This window comes from Ceratosolen solmsi, unplaced genomic scaffold (genome assembly GCF_000503995.2).
Source record: "Ceratosolen solmsi marchali unplaced genomic scaffold, CerSol_1.0 scaffold35, whole genome shotgun sequence".
In the NCBI taxonomy this organism is placed as follows: Eukaryota; Metazoa; Arthropoda; class Insecta; order Hymenoptera; family Agaonidae; genus Ceratosolen; species Ceratosolen solmsi.
Window position 1 is genome coordinate 5870010 of NW_011948423.1, and position 17144 is coordinate 5887153.

A 17144-nucleotide genomic window follows, 5' to 3' on the forward strand; every position below is an offset into this window, starting at 1 on the left:
TATCAATATATATATATATATATATATATATATTATGTAGTGTGTGCTGTGTGTGTGTGTGTGTGTGTGTGTGTGTGTGTGTGTGTGTGTGTGTGTGTGTGTGTGTGTGTGTGTGTGTGTGTGTGTGTGTGTGTGTGTGTGTGTGTGTGTGTGTGTGTGTGTGTGTGTCTACGTATGTATTTCAAATACGTATATAGATAAATACACGGACAAAGGCACACACAGAATTATGGATATCTATATGATTACAATGTATTTAAAAAGTTTTCAAGGTATTTATTTAAGGATAAGTAACAATAACAGAGAGATTCGAAAGATTTGAGTCGATAGTATCGTGGTAAAATAAAATGTACGCAATGTTATTAACGAACATTTCACACAGCCCTTAGGGATTTTTCAACCAATCGTCAAGTTTAATTCAAGTCACGTCGTCCTCGCTTTATGCTTTCGCTTAAGTGGATGTCTCCGTGATATGTTTCTCTTAGCCCCTATAATCGCGGGGGGGATAAAGGAGTTGCTGTACGGATCCAGTGTCGTACAATTATTCTGATCCATGGGAAACATATACTCCAGATCGATGTCATATCTGCGCAACAAAGACAATAACCATTAGGTATAGCATTACACGGTCGAATGAAAGAAGAGAAAAGCGGAAAAATAAGAGATGTAAAATAATGGGCATTACCTAGGAAGTTTCTCTCGGAGATAAGAGATGACGTTATTTCCGAGACTGGACTCTCGGCTCATAATAAAGCTGGAGAGATAGCGAGGACTCTTGCTCTTCTCGGCACAATGCATGAGCAACGCCCACAATTTATAATCCGAGTCGAGTACGTAGGTATTGTAAATGCCCTCGTCTGCTCGCCGAGATGGAAATACGCCAATCATTGAAAGAGAATTCATATTTCAATGCCCATGGTATTAAATATAATTTTATCATTTATTATCTCTATATTATGGCTCTATATTTGATCGGGAAGTTTGAGCGGTCTTGGAGCGACTATAGTCCACGCAATCTTTTCCATTATATTCTTATACAAAGTTTTTTCTCAAACTCAACAAGTCCGCTAATAAAGACTTTAATTATGTAGTTAGGAAGCTTGTTAGTGAAATGCATTGTTTACAAAGACGTGAATTTTCCACGTAATGCTCGGAGGGAGCGTAAGCTCATGAATATATTGTGTTAGTGGCTGTTCTTGGTTATAAAGAAAAAAAAAAAAAAAAAAAAAAAAAAAAAAAAAATATCACCGAGAACTTTACACACTTGACAAGTACTCGACAAGAAAGGAAGCGAAATCGCTTCTCCGCAAGCATTTGCAAAACGGGCTGCTTTGCTCATTACCCAGATTCGAACATTCCAACGGCCATTTCCCGACAAATGAGAGATCCATGAGAATGCGCCCGGCGATAAAGCAAGAGCTAATATATTAATATGGTCGAGGAATACCGAACGTACAAGGAAGCTCGGCGTGCACCCAATGGGCTGGCAACTCCGGGGATGGAATTTTCCACGTGATGTTGCCCACGAGTTGCTCGTTGATCGGGTCGTCGGTGAAGCTGTAGGTGAAATTCATGGTGACCTCGGCATTTTCCCGTAGGGGCCGCGCGCATACATCTGTACGAGATGGCTTCCTCCGAACTGGCGTAGTACTGCACTATGTACCAGATGCCGAGGAACTGCATGAAATTATAATTACACTACGCTTGGAACTTGGTGGATAGTGTAGTGTCGGCGGGGTGAGAAACTCGTTATTATTGAGAGATGAGGCGTCGGGTCCGGGTTCTCCGGTCGACGTTTACTTAGTTATCAATCATCGATGATTTTAATTAACGTCTATTTTTATTCCAATAGTTTCTCTCGTAAGATTCGACACTCGCAAATTCCTACCTGCCTATGCATTGTACATAAATGAGTGAGAATTATTATGTTGTATATATGTGCGCGCATGTGTTTCCACAAGGAGTCAGTTTTTTTTCTTCTTTTTTTTGTTTTTTTTTTTTTGTTTTGTTTTGTTTTGTTTTGGAATATGGAATTTTACCGAGATATAATTAAAGAAAATACTCATCGGTAAAGTGACGCGTTAAAGCGTCTATATTCAGTACGAGAATTTTTGTCACTTGCGCGAACATATTTTGATGCGGTTATTTTGCGAATCAAGTATGTGACGTAAAATATAAAGTAAAGAAGTAGAATAAAAGTAGATTAGAGGACACATGGGAGGGACAATAATATTTGTATGATTTATCTTTCGCTAATAAGCATCGTTCATTCAAGTTATTCCGAGAAGTATAGTGCTTATAAGATACAAGCGCTTATTAATTGAATAATTTCAAACCTTTAAACTGAAATAATTGAACTTCCGGGGGTTGCTCTCTGCCTAAACACTGTAATTTATGATTGAGAATAATAATTTGGCCGATCGGAACACTATCCTTAAATCGTAGGCATTATTGTAAATTAAGTTGATGTTTATTGTTATTATTTTTTGTTCAATATCATTGCGACCCATACGTATCGACAAAAATTTAATAATGTGAATTTAGTTTTTAGAAGTTTTTTCAACAAAATAACAGGACAGCCACCGCGCTTTATCGAATAAACGCTAACAGGTATGCTTGGTCGAGTTGAAATTCCAGAGATGAACGTAAGTATGTAAAAAATATTCAATTTCAAATAAAGATTTGGATTCTTTCTTACTTTTAAATTAAATCAAATGCACATACGCATTTCATATATGAAACAAGATTTTAAATTGTTATTTCAATATTACGTCCAAAATATCCGTCATTCTATACGGTCATTTTAAAGGATTTATTTACTTAATAGTGATAACAATAATACCAATAATAATAACAATTAGCGGTAATAGTAGCAGTAGCAGTAGTAGTAGTAGTAGTAGTAGTAGTAGTAGTAGTAGTTGTAGTAGTAGAAGTAGTAGTAGTAGTAGTAGTAGCAGAAGTAGTAAAAACAATAATAAAATTTGTACTTATTTTAAATAATGTAATTATTATTTCAAATAATCTATAAAAAGAACGCACGAGAAGTTATTATTATATGTGGCTTCCTTCTATACACGGACGAGTAGAGTAGGAAGAGAATTTTTGATAAGATTTTTGACGCCCGCAGCCAATCGCTTGGTAAAGTCGCTTTGTAAAATTGAATATGACCTTTAATGCAGCTACGAACAACCTAAACGATACTCTCGCCTACGTCAAGCCGCTGCATCTCGCGAGCGCGTATTCGTCTATTATTATCCGATCGCGCCTCTTTCCCATAATGACAATCAACTTGGGATCGGCTGACCGCAGGAATTCCAAGCACTGGTGGTCGCTTAGTTTCGCTATTAAAGAGCCATTTCAATTAAATAACGGTAAGTCAAGGAATTCGTCTGTCCTCTCGAGGAGCAATGCTCCTGTCGCTCGTCGCTCCTACTTCGAGAACGACCCGGTGGCCTATAGGAACGACGATGGGAACGGCGATGGCTCGGTAACATCGTTATATTCCGCGAAGGTGAAAGAACGATACGATCGTGGCGAAAGTTCGTGTCCGTAAAGGTCCTCGCTTTCGAAGCGGCCCGACACGGCCGCTCAAGCGACCGCTCGACGCTCGTCGACGACTAAGTAAACGGCCAAGGCCGGACGTCCAAGTACCTGGCTGATGTCGAAGTTCCGAATGCCCTTGACCTTGGGGCACTTGGTCTTGTCCTCGTGCCTTCTCCAGGGGCCAGCAGCGAAGCCCTCGGCGAGTGCGCCGATCGCGAGTACGATCCCGATGGTCCGGCCGAGTGCGCGGCTTGCCATGGTTGCGCGGGCGTGTGTCGAGCGCGACTATCGGTCCGGAGTTAGAGGCGGCACTGCGTAGGTGCTCATCTCGGCGCGCTCGCGCTCCTCCCTTTGCATTCTTCCGTGCACTTTCGCTGTCGTTCGGCAACCCGTTCCCGATTCGCTTGTGGGCGCATAGCGCGGCTGCGCGGGCTTCCGCGATGCCGATCCGCGAAATCGAGTCGTCCCGGTCGGCTATACGTGCGCCCACGACGGGCCTTTCCTTTATGTTATCTCCGCTGTGGGAGGGATCGCGTTCTGTCGGGGAGGCGCTTCGATACGCTTGGAGCTCCGGATGAGATAAGTATTCGTCGTAGGATAATAATGCGACGTGTCCGCTTGTGTATCCGCTGGAAAATTGATATATATATATAGAGAGAGAGAGAGAGAGAGAGAAAGCGAGATAATGATTGAGAGAGAAAGAGAGACAGAGACAGAGAGAGATAGAGAGAAGTACTTTGCTCGTTTATAAAGAATTGGAGAATACAAATCGTATCATTTGCACGCTCACCAAAGGCTGTGGTGCTAATATATAAAGTTGAAGGCAAGATTATGTCGCTCAAGATGGCACCCATCGAGCGAAAATAGGTTCGCAGCCTACAAGTGCCTTGAACTTTCTGTCGACGTATTTTCGGATTTCAGTGCTTTATGTTGTTTTATTGTGGATTCGTGGCTCTTGTGAGTCATTGTCGGATTTTCTCTGACAATCCTATTCGTATTTAGAATGCACGAAATCATGATCAATAGCGAATTACTTGTTAACGAGGGCCAATGAAGACTTGGGCACGATAATCCTTGAATGCATGATAATATGACCTATTAAAAGTAACGGTGTCCCTATTGATTTAAACGAACATTATGAACTCCATTATGATAGAAAGTTAGTAAAATTCAATAGCCAACTGCGTGATTGCTGTACTTGATGTGAAACAGAAATATTATATGTGCCCATGATAGACCGAAGCCCTGTAAATTCCAAATTTTCAATTTGGTTATAAGAACAGGGTATCTTTCAACTAAAATTAAATTTAAGAAATTTCGTCGTGTTGTTAAATTAAAGGTATATAAAATTTAATTTACCATTAGTATATCTTTTTAATGCAAATTACATTAAAAAAAATGATTTTTCATTGTTCGTTAAGATGAAATAATTATTCCGATGATTGAGAATCGACGCGCAACTAATACAGACAATCATTTATAAATTATTAATTTATATAGTATTTAATAAGTTTTTTTTAGCCGACATAAAATATTATGCGACAAATTACCATTTTTCATTCCATAATTTTTATTTTCTATAACACAAATATATTTAAGTTAATTCAGATATTAATTATCACTAATTTTATCCATATTTTCATCTATAACTTATATCGAAGTTATTTTTCTATTATTTAACTGTTTATTTGTTAATATAATAATTGATATAGAAGACTAATAAATGATTCATTAATGGTGTAAAAATGGTGATATTTCAACCTATCAACAAACATGTCAAATGACTTTCTATTATATTTAATAAATATACATTACTGGATAAAATATTGATACATTTTATAGTGCTTTTTATGCTTTTATCTTAACATTGTTTATTAAATACTGTACCGACTGCGATTCGATATAAATAAAAAGTTTTACGTAATAAATTTCATAAAATAAGTAAATGAAAACAAAATTAATTGACTTTGTCTCACTTAAGCATTAATTGTTTTTAATTTATTATTTTTAAAAATCAATGTACTCTACTATTCATAAATTCATAACAACTAAATATTTTTTAAACTACAATTATCGGAATATTTAAAATAGAATAAAAGAAAAAATAATTCCAATTGAAAATACGTTTTTATAAATTCAGATCACTTAATTATTTCACTATAATATAATTTAACTTTCATAGATATGAATTCACATATACATAAACTATCATTAATTTACACAATATTTAGAGATTAAGATTTGCAATACTATTATATTTATATATTATATACACCTGAAACCGGAATGATATATTCAATATATAAATGCAACGTATTTGTAAATGTAATGTATTTTATCTATAATTTGTACATACATTTATATATAATTTTATTATAATTTATAAAATTTATAAAAGTTACAAATTTTCAATGTAAATTATGGAGGTATAGTATTGAAATTATATTAAAATGATGTGAATTATCGAATAAAATTACAATTAGTGGATATAATTAACAACGGTTAGATGGTGGTGTGAAGAAATTGGAAATAAAATTAAACGATCGTTACTATTTAATTTTTTTTTACAAAATATATTTAAAAATATAGAAACTCGACATTTGTTATACAAGTTTCAAAGTTATGTAGAGGCAAAAGATTTTAAAAGCACTTTTATTAATGACCGTACATATTAATATTTTTTGCGCAACATATTTTTTTTTTCTATGTTTACAATCTTATATAAATTTAAATTCAAGCGCTTTTTCTATGTTTTTAAAATATTTACAGACTTTGTACTATTAGGATAATTCACTTAATGTTAATAACGTAAATAAAGATATCATATTACATATGTATATTATTTGATTGTATTTTTGTCAGATTTTTGCGAGAATTTAGTAATCTTTATTTTACATATAATTCTGTTTTGTTCATATTAAACATATTATTTAGAAAATTATTCGTATAATAAAATAAAAAATGTTAAAGTAATTTAGTATAATTTCTTAAACTGTAATTATTTTCGAAAAATTTTCCTTCATAAGTTCGTTTCAAGTCGATAATTGCGATTTTTACGTCAAATTATTATAATAATGTATACAACGTACAATCGAATTGATTAATTATATTAAGCTTATTATGTAAATGACAATTTTTTGTAGAATTCTCATAGCGCATATTATGATCTATAATTACATCCCAAATGAAAATTCTGGTTAGTGATAAGGTGGCTATGGCCCCTAGTATAAGAAGTGCGCGTTGGCACCGGATCCTTCAAGTCTTGCAACACGCTTCGTGCCCTTGGGAACTATGTATGCGATATCCTGTACACCTTCCGTAGCGGCTCTGCTGAGTGTACCGTTAGATTTTAATTTTGGGGTTTAACGACTATTTCCAGATGTCTAATGACCTGGATTTTCTAGATGTTTAACGACTTGGAAAGGGTTCTCGCAATTTCGAACAAAATTCATATTACAAAATAAAATTTTAATAAAAAAAAAAAAAAACAATTTATATTCGTTATTTTGAATCTGAAAAGTTTGTGAAAAATGTGATATAATGAAAATATTAATAACTTATATGTATAAACATAATTTTGTTACATTTTTCGTACATTTGATGAATTTATACTTATTTTAATCGTAGTTAACTTTGAATTTAATTTTACATATTGGTAATAAAGTAATTTAATAAGTTATGATATTAATTTTAATTCTTTTCAATTAACTTTGAAAAATTGATATCTATTAAAATAACAATATTAAATGTAATAAAATCATAATACATAATGAATTGCTTATGAATATAAATTTAAATTCACGTTAACAAAAATTTGTTCGTTTTGTTTTCATCACAACGTAATCCTAACCTCTGTTGTTTAATAATATATTTGTACAGATATCAAGCACTCTTTAGTTTATATCATATCTATTATAATTATAAATGCTTTAAACTAAACTTAAAGAGATAATTATTGTGGTTTAGAAATATTTCAATATTTATCAGATTAAATCGTACAAAGCTCGCAATTTCGCGTGCATTTAGTTTATAAATTTAATTCAAGATAAACATATCGTATTATTTCCTGTTTTCGTATTTTTAATATTGATAACAGCGACCTAAGCACCAAGTCTAATGTCTAATGTAGCTCACGAATGTCGTTATACATACAAACACAAACACTAACGCAGGCATACATACATACATACACACACGCGCGCATATACAGTTTTTTATATTATGTCCTAAGTATATAATATGTTATAATTACTTAAAAAATTAAATTGTATTTCAAATTATTTCTCAATGTACATTATCAATTTCATCAATACCAGTGCTGTCGTCAGTTTTAAAGTTCAAATAGGATCATTTCCATGGTGGCTTTTGTTTGTGGTCGTTTTTAAAATTAAACTTTTGTGGAACGCTCAAATACTCACTGGTATCGTGGACGGATATCTAAATGGGAATAAATATTATTAATTCATTTTAAAACCTACTATAAATAATTATTAGAGTGTCAAACCTCAGAAATGGGTTGCCATGTAGAACTACCTTCGTTAGATGTACTAATATCTTTTGTCGATGATTGTTTCTCAGACGATTCTTTATTCGTTGGTGGACTACCGTTGAAAAATTTCGGTTTCGTATAATCTTCTTTTGCTTGTTGCATATCCAATATCTAAGGTTAAATTATTTTTAATAACTATTTATATAGCTTTGATTCTCAATATATTTATTTATTGATATATGATTGGTATATATAAATACATAACTAACCATTTTTATGTATTTCCTAAGATCGCTCGTTGTTTCTTTTCTGCTACTTACTGGAGTTTCATCGTGTGAAATTAAAGTAGCCAAATTTTCATTCTGATGTTCTTGATTTTGTATATTTTGTAGACCTGAATTCTTTCGAGTATCAAGTTTCATTGGTTCAGAGTGTAATAATGGACTACAGTGACTTGGCATCAAATCAAGATTTTTTTCATTTGACAACGTAAATAATTTATCAACATTAAGCTTTTTTATCGACGACATGTTTTCCCCATTACCACCTAGAGCATTAAGAAGTTAGATCTACTGCTAATATTTTCAAAATCTTTTACGAAAAAAAGATTCTCTTACCTGAAATTATTAAAAGTGCCTGCTGCCACTGCTTTTGCAACATAGAATGTAATTGTTCAACCAATTGGCTTTTACTTTTTTGATTGCTGCTTAATTGAGCTTCTAGCATCGCAGCTCTCTGTGTAGCTTGAGCTGCCTTTATTTCAAATAATTTTTTTTCCTCTATATGTTTTTCCTCGATTAGGTTTATTTCAAGCTTATGCCTTTAAAACATAAAATTACATTACTTCAAGTTCAATTCATTAATGAAATAAGAGTACTTGGGTAACAATATTAAAAATCTGTACTTACTTATCGATGACACTTTTTATTTTGCGTGCTGCGCATTCAGCTATAGCTAATTGTTTAGTTTCAATTTCATTTTGAAAAATCATTTCAGCTGAATCTAATTGAGTTTGGAATTCTTGAAGTTTTGCTTTCACAACTTCATCAACTTGCTTTTGATAAACATCTCGAAGTTCGACTCTTAATTTTTCGTGTTGATCACTAAGTGATTTAATTTCATTTTTCGCTAATTTCTACGCAATGTTAAAGATACAAAATTATTTATACAAAATTTTTAGAGTAAAAAGAGTAAAGTAAGTAATTTACCTCTGATTCCTTTGCTTCATTAATGCCTATAATTAAGGATGCTTTCGATTGCTCAAGGATATTGTTCCTGTTACCTTCTTCTTTTAATTTAAGCTGTAAATTCTCTTTCTCTTGGCGTAAAATAATTAATTCCGTCTCACAAGCATCTAGTGCCTTGTGTATAACTGTCATTTCATTCCTCACCTCGTTACTTTTTAATAGTTCCTTAGTGAGGTCTTGCTGAGTAACTTTCAAAGTCTCGTCCGTTTGCTGATTCTTGTCAAATAATTTCTGACATTCCACTTTCATTTCTTCATACCTTGTCTCTGCCTGCTGCACCAGTGATTTGTAATTCTGCAATTCATTTGCATGACTATTTAACATATCCACTTTTTCTTTGATAAGAGAATCGCTCTTTTCTTTATAACCAGTAGCTAAATTTAAAGCTTTTGATAATTCTTCTTTATAGCTTTTAATTTGCTCTTGACAACTATTGACTTCTGATTGATGCTTGTCCGATATGGTTTTTAATAATTTATCGAGAGTTTCTCTCTCTGATTCGAGCTCACACAATCTTTGCTTTGTTTTCTTCCATGACACTTGAAATTGACAAATAATTGAATTTTTTTCATTATCTAAGCGAACAGCAACGGCTATTTTCTCTTGTTGTTCTAACAATTTTTTTTGTAATTCTTGAATTAATTTCTCACAATGCTGTAAGGGTTTAAAATAGTTTACATATGGTACTTAGAATTTACTTAGAATGAAATTATTAAAAAATTCATAAAAATAATGAAAATTATTGTACCTCTCTTCTAACTCTTTCTTCTTCCAGTTTGATTCGCAGTTGTTCTTCCAATGACTTACTAGAATCGTTATTCCATAAATCTGAAAGAGTTAATAGGCGTTGTGGCCTTTGATTGCGAGCATCTATACTATTGATAATATTAGCGCTTTGTTCCACAGAATAATTTCCATTAATTCCATTATTTGAAATTTCTGGTTTCTTAACTAGAGCCTCCGCTGGTTTCGATATAGATACATTACTTGGTGTCTTAAAAATACTTGGGAGACTCTTACTATCTGAAATATTTTGACTAATTTGCTGTGCAGAAATAGTTGAGAATGTTTCCGATTTTGTAAACTCATCGGCACACCTGGAAATTAAATTCGCATCCAAATATTGGTGAAGACTCTCCGTTTTGTTTTCCAAAGAAAAGTCGGTATTATTACAGATATAGTCTGACTTTTTTTGCTGAGCATTACTCAATTTGTCCATTTCATCATAATTTTTTAATTCAGTAATGCTAATTTTACTGTCGCTTAATTCTAACGTCGGAGACCATGCTTTAAATTCAGTCATAAATTTTTCTGTATCAAAAGAAGAGAAGGAAGTATCATTGAACAATGAACAATCGGTTACATCCTTTCTTTTTTCACCGTCAGATTGATAATCATTGACGCTAAATTTTAATTTCTGCTCCATTGTCTTTCTTTTATCTCGATCGTCTCTTTCGATAAAATAATTTCTATTGGATAAACTTTTTGAATCTATTTGTAGCGGTTGTCCATTACAGTTACCATTTTTAGCCATTAGACCTTTGTCATTATTATCTACTTCTTGTAGAAATTCGTCCACTTCAGAGAGACTCATATTCGAAATTGGTTTTGCGTCTGTATGAAAATGATCTGCCGTTGCACTAAAGGAATTTAATAAAGGTAAAGAACTATAAACATTATGGTGTTTTACATTTCCACATTCGTTTAATGGAGATAATAGCATTGAGGATGATTCTTTATCAGAAAACCCAGTACCAACATGCAAGTTATTTTTATTTTGAGAAGCAGGTTGCGATGATGTAGGCTCTGAAAGTAATTTTGAGTTATCATGCTTGTTTTGTACATTAGAATTTGTAGGCACATTATTTGTTATGGAATTTCCATGTAATTTTATAGAATGATGCATTTCGTTAGTATGATATGGCTGTTGTCGAACGCTAGGGGTTGATGGTAAAGATGAGCACTGGAAGTATTTAGTAGGAGTGTTCTGTATGTTGGATGTTTGACTTACAGAGGATATCGTCCTTGGTAATGTTTGCCTAAAACTCATAACCGAATCGAAAGATAAGCGTCTACTGCAGTTTAAAGAAGTATCGGAGGATTCTTTTGATTCAATTGCAAATATTCTAGATTCTAACGATTGCATATGATCAATAAGTTCAGACACAACACCGGTCTTATGTTCTCTATAGCTCGAATACTCTGAGCGATCATCTGAGTCTAATGAAGAAACGATAAAAAAATCTGGCGGTATCAATAGTAAATCATCTGTATCATCTGAGTCACTCATTATCCATTTATTCTATTATCCACGCTATAAAATTCTAAAAATCGTAAACATTGCATTTATCTATTGACTTACAGCTCATTAATGTATTATAAATATAATTATTCATAATATAAATAAAAAAACTTCCTTACAAAACTTTTCATAATGAGTAACACTATTTTGTAGGTTATAACTAGACGTCATTAATGCTTAAATAAATTAAAATATATACATATCAACTCTACGTAAGTTATAAATTAGAACTTGTCGCAATAATTATTCTTTGTAAATTTTCTATTCAAAATGCGATTTACTGATTCAAGTACGTAAAATTATGTACACAAAAGAGATTACAAAGTATAAACAGTACAACGCGGGAAGACATGACGCCCACGCAATTGCAGTCACCTCATGCTCCAATTCATAGGCCCTGACAACCCAAATGTACACGGAAACGGTAACCAATGTAAATATAGTCTACGGTTTTTAAGCTAAAAACACGTACTGACTGACTGTCTCTATATCTCTCTTCGAGTAACGTCCCGCACTCTCTCTCTCTCTCTCTCTCTCTCTCGCTCTCTCTCGCTCTCTCTCTACGCACATGGAATAATTCATGGAGGGTTGATTTTTTTTTCTCTCTTTGTCAATAACAGTCACAAAGAGCAAAAATTATAAAAATATAGTTTAGATGAATTGTCTATATGGATATATATATATATATATATATATATATATATATATATCGTAATTTATCATACCTGCAAACTGTATATAAACTTATTTTGTTTATAGTGCCAATCGATTTCATCTAAAAAAATAAAAGAAATTTTAACAAAGGATTTTGAGACTTGAGTACATTGCACGGCTTGGATAGAAAGTCAACGTGACGATTAATATTGAAGAAATTTTACAAATACATGTTGGCAGGCCCTGAAACTAAATTCAAAGAATTTATTCAAATATCCTTAGTAGGAGAATTAAAAATGGTCTCTTGAATATTTTAAAAGTAACGGATGTGCAGTGTTGTTACATTGTAACAGCAGATGGCGATCTGAATAATAATTTGGATAATATTTGATATGTTTTTCCATTAATAGTTAAAAAATTACGGATATTTTTCGTGAAAATGATATTGGCGATTTATTAAATAATACTTTTGGTCAATGATATAATTAAGTGAGTGTATTCGTTAAAAAATTGTTTAAACTCGAAAATCTTTATGTTACATATTGGAGCATTCGATCAATGTAAGTTGCATTCTTGATAAACAATTGATATTCAATATAATATATTTGCATTAGTAGTTCCAATGATGAAATTGTTGGTAAAATTAATTGTAATTGCATAGGTATAATTAAATTTGTATTCGATGTTTTTCTAAAGACCAAGGCTATTTTGACAAACTTAAGATAGCTCAGATTTCTCACATTTAAGCTGAATATAAAATTGATTTAATCAATCGCATCAATTTAATTAATTTAATCATTAATGATAATTTATTTTGAAGAAGAGCTGTATTAGAAAATTTTACAGCTATTGGTATATAAATTTTTTGCACAATAAAAATATTGTAGACAATTTATTTAAATTTATGATACTTGATTTTTACAATTTAGGATTATACAAATCTTTTAACGTAATTTAAAAAAATATATATATATATATATATATATGAGAATAGTAGCCACCATACTTTAATTTATTATAAAAGGAAGAAGAATGGTTTAAAGATGAAATATATTCTTTATTTAATAATGAAAAAATATTGCTGACAATAATTTTCTCAATGATAAGAAAAATTAAAAATTATTCGCAATATTTTAATAGTGCGGAATGTCAAATATTTATAAAAGTTATTTTTAATACGTAACGTGTAAAATTAATGAAGTGTAATATATGAATTTATTTAATACGATGAATAACATTTTATTATTTTTATAATATTCAGCTATTTATTTTTAATATTAATAAACAAATTACTTGTTCTTAATGTTTCAAATTTTACAGTTTCCATCACTTTGTTGTAAACAAATAGTGTAATAAAAGTATCTTATTGTATTTATTATGTATTTTTAAACTGATTAGTTAAAGTTTTTTCAAATATAATTTTATTTATTTTTTATTTTTCTTTTAAAAATGTTTAAACTATCATTATCTTTCAATCAACTATTTACATTTTTTATTATACGATATATACTTAAAAATTTCACTAAAATAATTATTATAAAACATATACACGAATAATCAGCAAATAAGTACCAACTTTTTTGTCAATTCCATATAGTACTCTTAATCATTATCCCCAGTTCACTTTTATTAAAGATATCCTAATGTCAAATATTTTAATGTTTTTCTTCAAATTTAATTAAAACATTAAGTCAAAATATATTGCACCATCCAAAAATACTGACAATAGAATTCTGTAATATTTTATTATTACTTTTACATTATGCAGGCATATATATTAATTAAAATAAAGTTTATGAGTTTCATTTGAGTTTCTTCGTTTTTATTATAATTTCCAAGATCAATTGTACAAATACCAAATTTAAAACTGAAATTTGAGACAAAACAAGATAAAATATAGTAAGTTAGAGCAGCTTTTATAAAACTTTTAAAATCATATTAACATTCTCGTCTACTCGATTTTTTTTTTTTAATTCTATTTGACTTTGATAATACATACGAATACATACGAATACATACGAATACATACGAATACAAATATAGAAACATTTAAAAATAATTATTAGGAAATTTATACGTTAATATTAATGAACTTGAACATTTTATGGTAGACTCAAATAGTCTGCTCAGATAATTCTACAGTGATTGACAGCTTAGGGAGCTAAGTAAATATTTCATTACATTTTTATCAAAACAACATATTTTAACACTAAGAACTCATCGATTACTATAACAATGTGTATCTGACAGGTTAGATAGAACGTATTTATAATATAATTATTTATGTAGATTTAGTAACTGAAATTTCTTAATATTAAAGTAAGTTGGATAGAAATATTTTAAATAAAATTATTATTCACATAGTAACAATAATTTTCATTACAAAATCATCATAATTCAATTTAATTACATTTAATAATTAATAATATAGATTAAATGAATTGGTAGTGTAATAAAAGCCAAAGCTTACTAAAAATCGTCAGAAATTATTTGGAAAAAAATTTACATTAATGAGAAGACTTATACATTGATTTTACAAGCGCTTGCAGAAAGAAGGTATTTACCCTTCTATGGTACTTATGTGTGCGGCTATGAAATAGTTAAATAAAATTACAATGTATTTTTAACTACTTCGTATATGAAAGAATTAAAAGAAAAGCTTTTATATTTTCGATTATATGCTATGATGGGTAAAACATATAAGTTGACTGATGAGGCTTCGACAGATTCATTTCTAGAACACCATCCGGTTTTCATAAGGTAAATGCATTTCTTTCGTCACACGAGCTTTGTGGGGGAGGGGTTTGTTCTCTTACGTACGCAGCTGTCTTCACTGGATTGCAATAAAACGCTTCGGAGCACTGTGTGTTCTTATTATATCCATATACTCACGCACGCATTATGTGTGAAAATTGTCAGTGCAGGTGTACCAGATGAAAACGCAAAAAAAAAAAAAATGCTCGTAGGGAGCATGAATTTCACATTAGATGCGTCTCCCGACCAATAAAACATAGTAAATCTCCGAATTCAAATGTATGTGTGCAGGGTTAGACTTTTTATTTTTATCATTTCATTTTCATTTTATTCAGCTTACTCACTACGGCAGAAAATACGTCGAATTTTTTTTTTATTATTTATTTCTTTTTTTTATTGCCTTCCCACGAGAGTTATTTACAACTTATTCAAATGATACTTCATTTGCAATAATACTTTCACTTTATTTGCAAGTTAATCAATCAAAATCTCAGTTATTGTTTGTAATTCAAACTTTCAAACTGGAAGACAAATTTATAATTTACATTTTAAGAGTAATTCTAAGAGCCAAACATAATTATAAACATTATTTCGTCTTATGTGAAATTATATATGAATTGTCATTTACATATTAGTTTTATTAATTATCTAAAGGACTGAGTGATTTAATAAAACGTACACGTGAAATAATTTTTTTTTTTCAAATTTACCGTCTGCTTTAGAATATTTTATAATTCGAAACTTTCAATTTTCTCGAATAGTAGAGTAACGTTATTAAAAGTTATAATTTTACTTAAAAATGTTCTCGGTACATATTTAAATAAGCAACATTTGATATGTATTTAAAAAAAAATATAATACTAATGTTAAATGATAAAGTAACATTGTTCCTTGCACATAATAAATTGCCTTTCATAGTTCAAAGAGCAAATTCCTCGAACGTTCATTAATTAATATTTTTAAATTATGAAATATACTAAAGAAATCTTTAGAAAATAGATACTTGTAATATTTAAAGCATTTTCTATAGACGAGCTTTTTGAAATATAAAATACTGACCAATTTTATTTAAAGCCTTTCAAATAATAGTTTGTAAAAGTTTTGCTCATCTTATCTAAAAATAATCGAAATAAGTTGGGGAAAGTTTGTCGTTTTATGTTGTAAGCTGTCGAACTAAGATTATACTTTTAAATAAGATCTTTTTTCCTTGATAAAATTAGTAGTCTCTGGTAATTTTGTGGTTATTAAAACATTATTTTACCAAACAGTAAGATGTAAATTTATTAGTCAATCAATATATTATAGTCAAGTTTGATATTGAAATAAATCTTAGGAAAGTGAAGAGATTCCATTACCAACTGAATTGGCCATATTTGATAAATTGATGTCATTGTGAGAATTTTAGAAGTTTTTATTATAAATTCATAATAATAATAAATTAAAATTTTTCATATTACTTAAGTTTCAAAGTAATTTTAACGATGCATTTAATAATCAAGTTAATAAATTAAACATAGAAAATTGATAGGGAGGTTACATTATCAAAAAATGACATGTTTTTTCATATCGCGAAAGTCCATTATTAACACGTCTGGCAATATTTATTGACTTATGGAAAATTAAAATAATATTTTAGTATAAAGTGGATAATTAGTTGATGGTCGCTCCATATCAAATATTCATAATCAATGTTTTCGTATAGTTTTTCAATGGAGGATATCTATTAATGGTAAGTGGTAAGGATCATAAAAATGTGTATTTGCGTACTGTTGACGTTATTATGGCCATAAACGTGCCATTATTCGGGAATATAATTTACCATTAATATAAATATTTTACAGTAATTGAAATTATATGTATTTGCTGAAAGTTTCATTTATACAACTTGGAACTTGTATGAATTTCTAGTGCAGATAATTGCAGCTTCTTGAAATTAGCTGTGAAACATACCAGATTCTCCATGTACATTATTACACTTTCCACTACTTAAATAATAATAAAAATATAATTCAGAATATATATATATATATATATATATATATATATATATATATATATCAGCAGATATTTGTATACAAACTGTTACTAAACCGAACATAAGCTGTATATCTCGATGTGGACTTAGATGCTAAAAATAGCTGGGGTATGTACTTGC

At 30.5% G+C, this 17144-nt stretch overlaps 2 protein-coding genes across 5 annotated transcripts; both read right to left on the minus strand.

Annotated features, from left to right (window-relative positions):
* Positions 1-260: 260 nt before the first annotated feature.
* Positions 261-4035, minus strand: Karl (lipocalin/cytosolic fatty acid-binding protein Karl). Its single transcript, XM_011499623.1, is given in 5 exon segments — positions 261-586; positions 686-857; positions 1457-1599; positions 1601-1677; positions 3652-4035. Coding segments are annotated over 5 exon segments (705 nt in total). The 5' UTR covers positions 3802-4035; the 3' UTR covers positions 261-423.
* A 3777-nt stretch (positions 4036-7812) lies between these two features.
* Cnb (centriole duplication and spindle assembly protein centrobin) lies at positions 7813-12492 on the minus strand. 4 transcript variants are annotated; one of them, XM_011499625.1, is made up of 8 exons: positions 12307-12492; positions 10028-11603; positions 9241-9933; positions 8941-9167; positions 8650-8852; positions 8302-8579; positions 8048-8203; positions 7813-7980 (listed from the first exon to the last, which is right to left on the minus strand). In XM_011499625.1, the coding sequence occupies exons 2-8, from the start codon at positions 11567-11569 to the stop codon at positions 7891-7893; spliced, it is 3189 nt and encodes a 1062-aa protein (XP_011497927.1). In that variant the 5' UTR covers positions 11570-11603; positions 12307-12492; the 3' UTR covers positions 7813-7890. The 4 variants fall into 4 exon arrangements, with proteins under 4 accessions (XP_011497927.1, XP_011497928.1, XP_011497926.1 ...); XM_011499626.1 differs by lacking the exon at positions 12307-12492 and adding an exon at positions 11889-11901; XM_011499624.1 differs by lacking the exon at positions 12307-12492 and adding an exon at positions 11701-11769.
* Positions 12493-17144: the final 4652 nt, after the last annotated feature.

Bases quoted from the DNA above. Each gene is read 5' to 3' on its own strand.
- Cnb (XM_011499625.1), bottom strand. From the start codon at position 11,569: ATGAGTGACTCAGATGATACAGATGATTTACTATTGATACCGCCAGAT. The intron at 9,934-10,027 runs GTACAATAATTT...AAACCCTTACAG, and splicing joins AAGAAAGAGTTAGAAGAGAG to CATTGTGAGAAATTAATTCA. The intron at 9,168-9,240 runs GTAAATTACTTA...AACATTGCGTAG, and splicing joins ATGAAGCAAAGGAATCAGAG to AAATTAGCGAAAAATGAAAT.